Genomic DNA, 13,912 nt, shown 5'->3' with positions numbered 1-13,912 from the left:
ATTTTTTCTCATCAAACTTCTGCTATTGAATAGAGAACTAGAATTAATTTGAAAACTGGAAAAGCCTTCCTAAATTTCCCTTAACTTTCTTTGACAATGAGGGATTATGATCCCCCCCCCCCCGCAATAGCATCATAGGACCCCAGAAAGTCATTTAATTTCTAGCAGACTTTTGAGAAGTTCCTTGTTCAAGTCTGTAATTGAACATATTCCACATAGAGCCCTATCATCAGAGTAGATAGTGAAATTTCCTTAGCGGGCTGTTCCCCCATTCCATGTTTATGTCTCCGTGTGGTGTATGTTGTATCTTGATGGCTTTAATGAGCAATGCAGAGTCTCTCTTTTTTGCCTGAAGTCAGTTCATTTTGATAGACTTTGGCCATACTTGATATATCACTGATAAAGTGTAGCAAGATAAGTTCCTTAAATTTGATTTTTCTAACTTTTTACAGTAAAATTATACATTTCTACAAAACCAATTAATATATTCAAGTCTGATATAATACCCAATATTCCACACCTGTAGTCCCCAATCTCTGCAAAAGGAACAAGGAAGGCATCTTATATTGGGCCAACCTGATTATGTATATCACATTTTTAAATGGGATTTTAATGAAATGTGGTAGATAAGTGGTATATATTGTTTAATATATAAATATTTATTTAATTCTTTCCAGTATCCATTGAGTCTAACTGATTTGCTCTGTAACTGTGTTTTAACGTCATTTGAAAATGATGAGATGTGAGAGCTGTCCCCAGAATTATAGATCTAAGATACTTTTGCTGTCCAGGAAAAATTTTTGTGTGTGTGCGCCTATGACTGTGTCTGTTTTCTCCAAATTTTTATTTTATATGTACATATTTTTTACTTGAGATTCACTTCATTATTGACTGAATAGTATTTCCCTTGTCCAACTTGAAACTCAGTTTTTTTTCCCTCCATATTTATGAAATTCCAATGAATGGTGTCACAGTTCTTGGGAGTGACAGCACACAACTCTACTCCACACAGGATATTAAATTTCATTAATGTACTGATATCTTCTTGTCTTAGCTTATTAATGAAATGGTGATATAAGCCAGTCTCTGTAGAATGCCAATTTTTTCCCTCATTTTTGTAGTTTAAAATGTTACAAAGTACATTGTGGTTTAAATATAAAATGAAAACTTCAAAGTATGTATATAGAAATTCTTTTATTTTTTATTATGAACTTCTTTCAAGCAAAGAAACTGGATGGAATGAATCTAATTCTTTAGTCCTTACTATTACTGTGTGTGTGTGTATATATATATGTATATATATGTTTTGGTGATCATCTCTGTATGTTTTCTTTTCCAGGGTTATGATCATAACTACTACTTCATTGCAACTTTTATTAATGATCACATCAGACATCATGCAAAATACTTAAATGCATAAAGCTTCTTATATAATCTCATAATTATAAAAGTTACCATTAATCAGAAATTTTGAAAAGAGAGAATTATACAAGAAAAATTATTGCCTAATGAACATTCACTTCTAATTTTTATCAAAGGTTGACCCCAACCTGAATAAATTTATATGTATAATCAAGCAATCTTATTCCTTTTTGTTCCCCATAAATGCCCTGGTAGAAGACTCATCATAACCTAGGGACAGTTTGAAATCTCTGTGTAAAATTAAGTGTAAAGGATCACAGAATATGTAAATGATCTCAGTTGACTGTAAAGAATTCAGCAGATGTCAACATAATAAATTGTTGATCATTGGGTGTATCAGTTCTTAGAGAACTAAATTATGGAATTGTATTTCAGTATTGAATAAAGAGACTTCATGCAATGATGTTTGTTGTGCTAAATTCTTTCTCTTAAGCTTTCTTTAAGGATAAAGATTTGTTAGCCACATGTGGTTGATGGGATGGATGAGTGACTTATCCCTCTTTTCAAGTTACTGTGTCAACTATATCCAGCAGGTGAATAAGGAACTCTCTTAACATGCTGAACAAGCAAAGAATACTAAAGAGCAGTTAGAGAGGAGGGAAGCAAACTTGAGCAAAGTAGTATCACTAAAAACCCAAGGAGGAAAGAATATATATTTTTCCTGCTTTTCTAACTGTTGAGCTTCCTGACTAGGTCTCCATTTCATAACTTTGATACGTTTGAAAGCAGAACTAAAGGAACCAGGTGATAGTGGAAGTTTGAAGATTGAAGAACATGGGAATGATTAATGATGATGCAATCAGCAGGAAAGGATTAGAGGGGATGTAATCAAGTGCATATGCCAAGGGATTGGTCTTGGCAAGGAAAGGGGTCACCTCATTGTCAAAGATAGAGGAAAGGAGAGGAGATGATGCCAAAGAGGGAGTTCACATCAAATGGCCTCAGGTTTTTCAAGAAAATAAGATGAAAGTCCTTCAAATGAGAAAAAAAAATTGGAATAGCTTCTGTAAGGAGAGAAATGAATCCATTAAAATAAAAGGGCTGTCTTGTTGGACCTGGATTTAAGAAAATCTAAGTACCTCAAATGCTGTTAATGAGACTAGGCAAATCATTTAACCTCAGCTTCAATTTTCTTATCTACAAAAGTTATTCTACTAGATGGAATAAACTTTGAAACTTGCACTTCCTTAGCAACCCCTACCCCTGCAAATTCTCCACTCCCTCTGATTGGGGTGGATGGAGGTTGGACATTCGAAAGCTTCTTCCAGGTCCTCACCTTTTAGGGAGGACACCCAGGGAATTCACCTCAATTATGAAGATAAAATGAAATGACTGCAAAGCTCTTTGTAAACCTTAAAGAGCTATATAAATGTTCGCTATCATCATCATCATCATCATTATTACAATATGAATTTGTGATGTAGTCCGCAAAGCTATGGGGTTTCCTCTAGATTTGTTCAGTAGCTGAAGAGTAAGAAGAGAGGAGGTGGATAGTGGAAGTAATCCAAAACTGAAATCTGGCAGAAGAGCAGTGAAAGGACAAGGAGGCAAAGGATTCAAAAACAGAGGACCACTCTAAAATTGAAATGGCTCTCAGTTTGAACCTGGAGAAGTACCAGAAGGTGTCAGATGTATGAAAGGAAGAGATCCAAGATGAAAGGGAGTGCATTTACTTTGGAAGGATAATTGTAGAGGGCACAGTAAAGGAAAGGGCAGGATTGAATTGATGCATGGGTAGAGTTGAGGGGGATTGGGGAGCTGGAAATAGTTGCAGATTAAATATTACAAAGATAGAGAAACAGAACATTTGAAATAGAAGATAATGGTGGCAGAGTGGTAGAGAAGCTCAATCTCTGATGAGTTTCTTCTGGATCTGTCTCCATCCAGGTGACTGGTCAAGTGGGATATGGCAGGAAGAGAGATAGTTCTGATCAAGAAAGGGTTAATAGCAGGGCCTGGATCTGGGTTCAGTTCAGAGGGTGGCTGGAGGTAGGGTAGGAGTTGAGCTTTGGGGGAGCAGTGGGTAGTGGTCATTCAGGCCAAGCAAGGGTGCTGATCTGAGGTGGAGAACTTGATATCATCCAAGAAACATTCCTTCCTTTATCTTAGGAAGCTTAGAATATGTCCCCCTATTCTCCTGGGGCCACAAGATTGAATAATTATAATTCCTTTCACTGCCATCCCATTCAATTATTGTGCCATTTAACTTCCTGTGCTTCTCAGGTCTAAAACTCCTATCTTAACATCTCTTCAGAAAAGGGATAATGTCATTGCGTTGAAAAATCCCCTTATATAGGCCAAATACAAAACATGACTCCAGAACATAAGAGCCTGACCTAATCACTTAAACCTATTAATGGGGCAACTAGGTGGAGGGGATAGAGAATGCTAGGCTTGGAACTGGAAAGACCTGACTGAAAATGCAGTCTCAGAATGGTTTTGTTTTTTTGACCATCCTTTTTTTTTTTTTTGAAAGGTTTGCCTAAGGTCACACAGCTAGGTAATTGTGTCTGAGATAGATTTGAACTCAGGTCTCTCTCTCTGGCTCCAGGGCTAGTGCTCTATCCACTGTGCCACCTAACTGTCCTTGTCCTTCATTTTTGAAGGGACATCTCAGGGAGATGATGTTGTGATAAGTACATGAACTAGATTTGGGTGAGGGGGTGTTGTGCTAAGTCACCAGCCTCACTTTCTCCTCCAGAGACCCCCAGTGACCAGATATCAATCAGGACAATTGATGGTCGAATGACTTGCCCCAGGTCACACAATGACTGAGGTCAAATTTGAACTCAAATCCTCCTTACATCAGGGCCAGCGCTCTACCCACTGCGCCATCTGTCTTCCCTTAGAGGCTTTTTAATTGTGTGACCTTGGTCAAGTTACTTCTCTATTTGCCACTGAAGAAGAAAAGGACTAAAGTTCTCTCCTGTGCTAGATCTATAATTCTATAAACACCTTCATTTTACAAAGGAAGAAACTGGAGCCCAATCAGAGAGGTTAAGTATCTTGTCCCAAATGACAGAGCTGGGGAGACACAGTGGATAGAGTGCTAGACCTTGAGTCAGAAAGACCTGAGTTCAAATCCAACCTCAGACCCTTAATAACTGGGTAATATAAGCTTAGTTTTCAAATCTATAAAATAGAGATAATGATAGCACATGCCTTCCAGTGAGGTTGAGAGGCTCAAATGAGGTAATAAAATGCTTAACACAGTTGTCTAATACATAGTAGGTCCTTTATAAAAATTAGCTAGATTATTATTATTATTATTATTATTATTATTATTATTATTATTATTATCAGCCAACTGGGATTCAGATCTTCTGACTAAGCTCACAACTCTTTTGTCAATCACTAAATAGATATTTAGTTTTAAAAAACTACTATATACTACTAAAATAGAAAAAAAAAATGACAACCCCTGCCTACTAGAAGCTCATAGTCCAATGGGGGTGACAACAAGCAAACAAGTATGTCCAATATATAGACAGGAAAAATGGGAAGTAACCAACAGAGGGAAGGCACTAAAATCAAGAGAGACGAGAAAAGACTTCCTATAATTGAGTTGGGACTTAAAAGTTTTAAGTTCACTATGTATTATTTTCATTTTATAGATGAGGAGATTCAGAAGCTGAGAGATTAGGTGATATGCCCACCATTGTACAGCAAGGGACTAGATTAAGTACTTAAGTGAGAGTAGGTGGCCCCTAAAAAAGGGGGTTCCAGACTGCAGGTAAGATGGATTTTAAAGTCTATGTGATGGGATAGGCCATTTCTTTGCCCTGAACTTTTTTGTTGCTCAATCTTGCAGTTAACTAGCCACTAATTATCCAAACCCTGAGGATTTTGTAGGGTAAGTCTACACGCAAACAATATAACACCCTAACTGGGGCAGAAGCCAATCAGCTTTATAAGCTTATATCAAATCAACTTTATAAACTTTCCTTATGGGGCAATCTTCCTACAAAAGGATGAGAACATGCCTTATTAAAAAGTTTGTTTTAGGGGTGGCCAGGTGGTGCAGTGGATAAAGCACCGGCCCTGGAGTCAGGAGTACCTGAGTTCAAATCCGGTCTCAGACACTTAATAATTACCTAGCTGTGTGGCCTTAGGCAAGCCACTTAACCCCATTTGCCTTGCAAAAAAAAAAAACTAAACTAAAAAAAAAAATCTTGTTTTAAAGACTGGGGCATGGTCATTAATAGGATTGTTGTTGTTTAGTGTTTTCCAAGTGTTCAGCTCTGTGAGCAAAGACACTGGAGTGGTTAGTCCTTTTCTTCTTCAGTGGCAAATAGAGAAGTAACTTGACCAAGGTCACACAATTAAAAAGCCTCTAAGGGAAGACAGATGGCGCAGTGGGTAGAGCGCTGGCCCTGATGTAAGGAGGATTTGAGTTCAAATTTGACCTCAGTCATTGTGTGACCTGGGGCAAGTCATTCGACCATCAATTGTCCTGATTGATATCTGGTCACTGGGGGTCTCTGGAGGAGAAAGTGAGGCTGGTGACTTAGCACAACACCCCCTCACCCAAATCTAGTTCATGTACTTATCACAACATCATCTCCCTGAGATGTCCCTTCAAAAATGAAGGACAAGGACAGTTAGGTGGCACAGTGGATAGAGCACTGGCCCTGGAGCCAGGGAGACCCGAGTTCAAATCTAAGCTCAGACACTTAATAATGACCTAACTGTGTGACCTTAAGCAAATTGCTTAAGCCCATTGCCTTGCCAAAAAAAAAAATGAAGGTAAAAAAACAAAACCATTCTGAGACTGCATTTTCACTCAGGTCTTTCCAATTCCAAGCCTAGCATTCTCTATCCCCTCCACCTAGTTGCCCCATTAATAGGTTTAAGTGATTAGGTCAGGCTCTTATGTTCTGGAGTCATGTTTTGTATTTGGCCTATATAAGGGGATTTTTCAACTCAATGACATTATCCCTTTTCTGAAGAGATGTTAAGATAGGAGTTTTAGACCTGAGAAGCACAGGAAGTTAAATGGCACAATAAATGAATGGGATGGCAGTGAAAGGAATTATAATTATCCAATCTTGTGGCCCCAGGAGAATAGGGGGACATATTCTAAGCTTCCTAAGATAAAGGAAGGAATGTTTCTTGGATGATATCAAGTTCTCCACCTCAGATCAGCACCCTTGCTTGGCCTGAATGACCACTACCCACTGCTCCCCCAAAGCTCAACTCCTACCCTACCTCCAGCCACCCTCTAACTGAACCCAGATCCAGGCCCTGCCATTAACCCTTTCTTGATCAGAACTATCTCTCTTCCTGTCATATCCCACTTGACTAGTCACCTGGATAAAGAGACAGATCCAGAAGAAACTCATCAGATTGAGCTTCTCTACCACTCTTTCTGGTGTGACATTTGATGACTTCACTACTAGCATGACCCACCTCACAGCCTTTTTGGACCCTTTCCCTCCACCAGGAGGAAGTGCAAGATATGTCATCAGCCTAAGGGCATAGAGAAACCACGAGGTATATCCTTCAGGAATCAGTGAAAGTGGACCAAATCTGGTGGGCATTTTTTTTTTAGGTTTTTGCAAGGAAATAGGGCTTGCCCAAGGCCACACAGCTAAGTCATTATTAAGTGTCTGAGACCGGATTTGAACCCAGGTACTTCTGACTCCAGGGCCAGTGCTTTATCCACTGCACCACCTAGCCACCTTATGGTGGGCATTCTTACTGAGGCTTGCAAATCGCTCTTCATAGGCTGGCAAGGACTTTGTATTCCAAATGAATGTTTTTGGAAAGCATACCTCAAAAATTTGTTTACTCCTAAGGTTACAAGAAATATAACTATGGGAGGGCAGTGGCCATTCAAAACAATCTTCGATTCTTGGCAGACTGAACAAATTCTCAGACCTTATGTTTGTTGTGGCACAGCCTAGGATTAGGACAAAAGTTTAAGTTAGAACACAGATGTGGCCATGTATCTCCACTATAGCTTTTGCCTTGGTATAATCAATTAGAAATAAAGTAAATCCATGTATCTATAAAATAAATAAACACTTGATGAGGAGTGACTCTAGCCAAACTAGAATAAATGTACTATGTATATGTTCATATGAATATCGTTATCATTACTGTTATCACCTGGATTCTATGTGTAAGGAAAGATGACTTGGGGAGGACTTTAGCTCCCAGGAGCTCTGGGACAGAGATGGCTTTGGATAAGGAGTCCTAAGACAAGGTGTTTTTGCAAAGAGTAGCACTCACTAATCTGCAAGGAGGTTCCCTCCTATCTTCAATGAATAATTGATGTAGCAAATGAAGCTTCATAGGTAAAAGAGCTTCATTTCATCTTTACATAGCTGTGAGGTAGCCGTTATTATCTTTATTTTACGCATGGAGAAGCAAGCTCAGAGAAGGTTAATTGACTTACCAAAGTCACTGGTGTATGCTAAGAATAGTGTTGTTTAATTCAATACCCTTGATTTGTTTTATAACTCTCTTTTCATCAAGTAAGTTTGATTATTTCATATGTCAAAGCTGGTTTGATATGAAAGAGAATACCTTGGGGGGTGCAGAGGTCTGGTTACCTTATTGATCCCAAACAGTGCCCCAAATGCAGGAAGCAAGAAGGGTCCTAAAAAATCATGTAAAAGCCTGTGGATCAAATCCTAAAAGTGATAGAGATTCTTTCTGTTAGTGGCACCTTCTTTAAATGATAGCAATAGTAGTTGAGGAAAGCTAATAAGTGAAATATGTAATATCACTGAAGACATTTCCGATTTTTGTTTTTGTTTTTCCAAGGCAATGGGATTAAGTGACTTGCCCAAGGTCACACAGCTAGATAAGTATTGTATTTGAGCGGGATTTGGACTCAGGTCCTCCTGACTTCAGGGCCAGTGCTCTATCCACTGTGCCACCTAGCCACCCCCTACTGAGGACATTTCTAAATTACTTTGAGCAACAGGTTACCTGACTCTATGTTAGCTTTTTGTGTTACAATAATTCTTAAACACTCACTCTCCTGACCCTCCCCATTCACATTGATAGGTTGAGTCCCCCAGAAGGCAGTCGACTCAAGATTCAGGGGCTTTTCTGCTGCCATTCATAAGCTCTCATCTGGCATGCCTCCATAATATTAATTAATCATTAGAACTGTTAATTTTTAGAAAAAGGTATTGACTGAGAAGATATAGCAAAAACAGTAATTAGAAAATTTAATGCAATGCAACTTCCCCTTTCACACATTGAGATCCTGAGGAAAAGTCTTATATTAAAAGTACAAAGGTGGGGTAGCTAGTTGGCACAATGGATAGAGTATTGGCCCTGGAGTCAGGAAGACCCAAGTTCAAATTCGACCTTGGACACTTAATAATTACCTAGCTGTGTGACCTTGGGCAAGTCACTTAACCCCATTGCCTTGCAAAAAAAAACCCCAACCCCAAACTAAAGTACAAAAGTGTTTAGGTACACAAATAGAGAAAGGGGGGTGGTGTTAGAAATATCCCTAAACTTCTGGCCTGGAGAGCCATTTTCTCCTTTTCAGGAGTCCTCATGAAGCTCCCCTTAGGTGGAGTTCTTTACAGGTCTCTCTCTGTCACTGCCTTCCTACAGTCCATAGCCAGCATTTCTTCCCATCAAAAACAATTATGACTCCTGAAGATGTTGCTGTCTTTAGTGACTGGTTTTATACATCCATCTGCAGGTGCTACCCTTGACAGTGACCACTGCTAATGATTCCAGTTGCCAAGGGGACCTCTGTTAGCTCTTCCAACCTTTTGACATTTATTTGGTCAGTTTGATTTCTATATATTCTTATTATCCTAAGATCAAGAAAGAATAAACACAAAAGGAACAGAGGCAATGTGTTCACAGACACATGACAGACACTAACTTTCCCCTAACCATTAACTCACCAGTTCTCTTATTCACGGGTAGGAAGGAAAATTTTGATTCTTTTGTATACAAGCTCAGTTCTGACTCCTGAGTCATCAACTCCTCCAGCTCTATAGCTAACCAGAAGACTTTATCACTACATTGTACTAGGTCCAATCACCCACATAGGTTCACCAAACCTCCAAAGAAGGTTGGATTGGAAACAAGCTGGGAAATATCTGCATATCTTCTTTATAACTCATCAGAATGCAAATCTGGGCATGCTCTAGGGGCAGGATTCTCATTGTCTAGTCTATCCATCACATTTTGAAATTATGATAATTTCATTATTCTCTTAGTACCCTCCATTGATGCAAGCCAGAATTCCTTCTATGCCTTGGATAATGATTTCATGAATTCTCTCACTGCTGACCTCCTAGTGCTAAGTCTCTCCAAACCTATCTAGGTTTGTCCTTGGATATTGGTTCATCCATTAGAAAACCTGTACTTGTATCCTTTCCAGGTTGTTAGGAACTCCCAGAGACTGTACTTCATTATTCTTCATAGCTCCCAGAGCTGACGGAGCACCAGGGTAAGGCTCTAGTAGAGATACAATAACAGCTGGCATTTGTAGAGTGTTTTCTATTTTACTAGTGATTTCCATATATAGCCCACATGGACTCTAAGGATCCTATCTCAATTGTGGTTCTCAAACATGAATCTTGGTTCCTAGAGCAAGTCTACATATTCTCAGTTCTAAGGATACCCTTGAAGGAACAGAGTGGAGATTCTCTAATGCCATCAACTCAAATTCTAGATTTAAAGTATTCTTCCCACTGTTAATCACCATTGATCAGCATTCCAGTTCATTTGACCAATTAGCATCAACCAACTTTTTCAAGGGTGTATTGACTATGAAGCTAATGAAGTGCCTTTCCCCCCAACACCTGGGTGTACACCCTCTCCTATTTTACATCGATTCCAAAGAAGAAGAATAGGTTCAAACTAAAAACATTTTCTTCATGGCTTTGGTCCTACCAAGATTCATTTCCAAATGTAGCAGTATATAGATGGATGAGTCCACATCTCTGTTACTGTTGTGCTGGCTGGATCAAGTAGTTCATTTGAACTTTGGTTTCCACCATCTGGATTCTGATAAATTTGGCATGCTCTTTAGCTCCCAGACTTCTAATGGCTCACTTCCTTATTTTTTTGAAGGTCACAACTATTCAATAGGAAAAAATGAACTCAACAGGGAGAAAAGTCATGTTCTCTCTTGGTTTCATGTTGGCTGTGGGTGAGAGAGGACCTAAGTTCTCTCCACAATCTGGAGGTCCACAGCAGTTCATTTTCCTCCTTAAATGGCAGCCAGGCAAAAAATTTAGACTTGCTTTAATTTAGTTTTGGCTTCACAGTCTATCAAAAAATCTTCTATTTTCCATGTAGTGAGTGGAGCCAAACAGTCACAAAAATGTCTGTGAGTGCCCCAAAAGTCCAAAAGAGGATTACATCATTCATGCATATGAATAAGGACTTGTTGGTCAATCTCCCCATTATTACATACTTTATCTCATCTGATCCTTGCAGCACGCTCCTATGAGAGAGGGTTTTTATTCCCATTTCACAGCTGAAAAAAACCGAGTTGATTCTCCCTTAGGAATGCTCTCAAAAATACCCAGTTACAATATCAGACCTTTTTCTCAGTCATACACACAACTAACCCTCTAAAATCATAGTGCATTTTAGACTCAGTGAAATGTCACTAGACTATTTTCAATAAACTGTTCTCTTCTCTTGCCTTCTTGAGATCTGCTCCCCATTCCATGCTTTTTTTTTTTGCAAGGGTTAAGTGACTTTCCTAAAGTCACACAGCTAGGTAATTATTAAGTATCTGAGACTGGATTTGAACTCAGGTTCTCCTGACTCCAGGCTCAGTGCTCTATCAACTTCCCCTCCTTGTTCTCTCCTTAATGAAGCTGATTATCCCATATATCTAGGAAGTCTGTGCTTGATATAAGTGAGTCAGTGATGCTGATATGACTGAGCTGGGCTGAGACATTTGACTTTAAATACCTAAATGTTTTACCCAAGGAAAGGGGTCTTATTGTTCTAGATTTGAATATCTGCTTATTCTAGTAAAATTGCTAGCCAAGCTTTTGCATATACATAGATATGAACCTGGGAAATTGCTCCACATCAAGGTGAAGGAAAGTTTATGCAGAGACCCAGACAAGGCTGACTTTATGTTTTTAACATCAGCTCAGCAAAGCTGACTTTCACATACTTGTGTTAATGGAAGCCACAGACAAACAACTGGCTCATTTTCCCTGAAAGCATTTCCTCTCTCCCACCAAACTTTTATTTTTAAACCTCAGAAAGAATCAACACAGATTGACTCAAATTTCTGCTTCAATTTTAGGAAATGGAAATTCAGGGTCTATATAATCCATCTTTCACTTGTGATGGCTTCACCGCCATAATAAACATGACTATCCATTTTTGCAGTGGCCAAGACTAACTGGACCAAACTGAGTCAGCATACTTACTGATTGCAACTATTTTGCAAGAGTAGAACCTGTCTTAGATAGAAGACTGTTTTCCTTCAAGTTTTAGGGTTTGTTTGTTTTTATTTTGTTTTTGATACCTGAAGTACAAGAGGCCCAGTTTATGGAGATTTTAAAGCTAAATTGAACAGCCTTGTAGCAACTCCTTTCTGGCCTAGTGTGGCCAGCTACTCTGGTGAATGGTGGTAGGTAGAACAGTTGCATATTTTATAGATTTATATTCTTAGAAATTGTCCTTGGCTTTCTTCTCTTTCTACACACCTCCCCAGAGACCTCATTAACAGGGACTGCATGGATTTATCATATCCTTTCAGATGACTCTTAAATCTCCATATTCAGACCAAGTTTTCTGAGTTCCAACAAAGGGAAACTAGGCGGTGTAAAGGATAGAGCACCAGCCCTGGAGTCAGGAAGACCTGAATTCAAATTTGACCTCAGATACTTGTCACTAATTAGCTTGTGACCTTGGATAAGTTACTTACCCTTCATTAACTGACATCTGGGGTCATCTTCAGTCATCTTGATTCATATCTGGCTTCTGGACCCAGAAGACTCTGGAGGAGAAAGTCAGGCCGGTGACTTATCAATGCACCCCTTCACTCATATCCAATTCATTTGCTTGCCATGGCATATTCTTTGAGAATAAAGGACAATCATCATCACCTGTCTATTGGACATTTTCAGTTGAATATCCTGTTGCTGTTCAATCATTTTTCAGTTGTATTCAACTCTTCATGATCCCATTTGGAGTTTTCATGGCAATGATACTGGAGTGGGTTTGCCATTGTCTTCTCCAACTCATTTTACAGATGAGGAAACTGAGGCCAACAGAGTTAAATGACTTGATCAGGTTCACACAGTTAATGAAAGCAGATTTGCACTCAGAAAGATGATTCTTTTTGAGTACAGATTTGGCACTCTATTCATTGTGCCACTGAATATGGCTGTAAGTAACTCAAACTCAAGATTCTAAAACAGAATTCGTTGTCTTTACCCTCACATTGACTCTCTCTCTCTGCAAACTTCCTTTGTAACTGCCAAAAGCAGAAAAATCAATCATGTTTTGACTTGCTGTGTCAGAAATTGTATGGCATATTCCATACCTTAGTTCAATACATTTAGGCCAGAAGGCAAGAAGTCTCTTTCAGCATAACTTTTTATTGGTTATTTTATTTGACTATTGGACTAGATGGCCAATGATATCCCTTCTTTTTTTCTATTTTCTCCAGAAATTTTATTTAGTTATATTTTCCTCTTTTGTTTATCTTAATATTGGACTCATTCAGAACTGAGAGAAGACTACTGAGGCCTTCTGTCACAATTATGTTACTGTCTGTGTCTTCTTAATTAATTAATTTGTTTTTTAAAAAAGATTTTATTTATTTTGAGTTTTACAATTTTTCCCCTAATCTTACTTCCCTCCCCCAACCCCTCACAGAAGGCAATTTGCCAGTCTTTACTTTGTATTGATGTCCCTTCTAATGCTCAGATCTGTAATGAACCCAGATCAGCTGCTGCCACCAAAGTGTTCTTCAATTTTTGTTTTTATTCTTATTCAATCAATTCATGATTAATGTGTTCAAAATTATCTGTGTCTTGCTTACCTTTGACTGTCATATTTATAAAAGGATCTAGTTTTCTTTGTCTCCATAGCACATCTAGATTTTTGACACTCAGTTCTCAGTAAAATATTTTTTAAAAGGATTGATAGGGGCGGCTAGGTGGCATAGTGGATAAAGCACTGGCCTTGGAGTCAGGAGTACCTGGGTTCAAATCTGGTCTCAGACACTTAATAATTACCTAACTGTGCGGCCTTGGGCAAGCTGCTTAACCCCATTTGCCTTGCAAAAAAACCTAAAAAAAAATTGATAAACTGGGTAGTGTCCAGAAAAGGGAAGTTTCCAAGATGGTGAAGGGCCTGGAGTTCATGCCATATTAGGATTTAAAGATTTGAGCAAGTTAAGTAACAAAAATACAGTGGAGAACTGATAGAGGTCAAAAGGAAGTCATGTGGAAGAGGATTAGACTTGTTCTGTTTGGACTCAGAGAACGGGGAGAAATTGGTGAAATTTGCAGGGAGGCCA

At 38.8% G+C, this 13,912-nt stretch overlaps 1 protein-coding gene across 4 annotated transcripts in view; it reads left to right on the top strand.

Annotated features, from left to right (window-relative positions):
- ESD (esterase D) overlaps window positions 1-1,843 on the top strand; it is a 33,971-nt gene extending 32,128 nt beyond the window's left edge. For all 4 annotated transcript variants that reach the window (XM_074217110.1, XM_074217108.1, XM_074217111.1 and 1 more), the window contains one exon: window positions 1,340-1,843. In XM_074217110.1, the coding sequence (XP_074073211.1) occupies window positions 1,340-1,420 (81 nt within the window). In that variant the 3' untranslated portion in view covers window positions 1,421-1,843. The remainder of the gene's footprint in view (window positions 1-1,339) is intronic.
- Window positions 1,844-13,912: the final 12,069 nt, after the last annotated feature.

This window comes from Macrotis lagotis, chromosome 1 (genome assembly GCF_037893015.1).
Source record: "Macrotis lagotis isolate mMagLag1 chromosome 1, bilby.v1.9.chrom.fasta, whole genome shotgun sequence".
Lineage (NCBI taxonomy): Eukaryota > Metazoa > Chordata > Mammalia > Peramelemorphia > Peramelidae > Macrotis > Macrotis lagotis.
The sequence above is the reverse complement of the archived record's forward strand: the minus strand, read 5'-3'. Positions and strand labels throughout refer to the sequence as shown.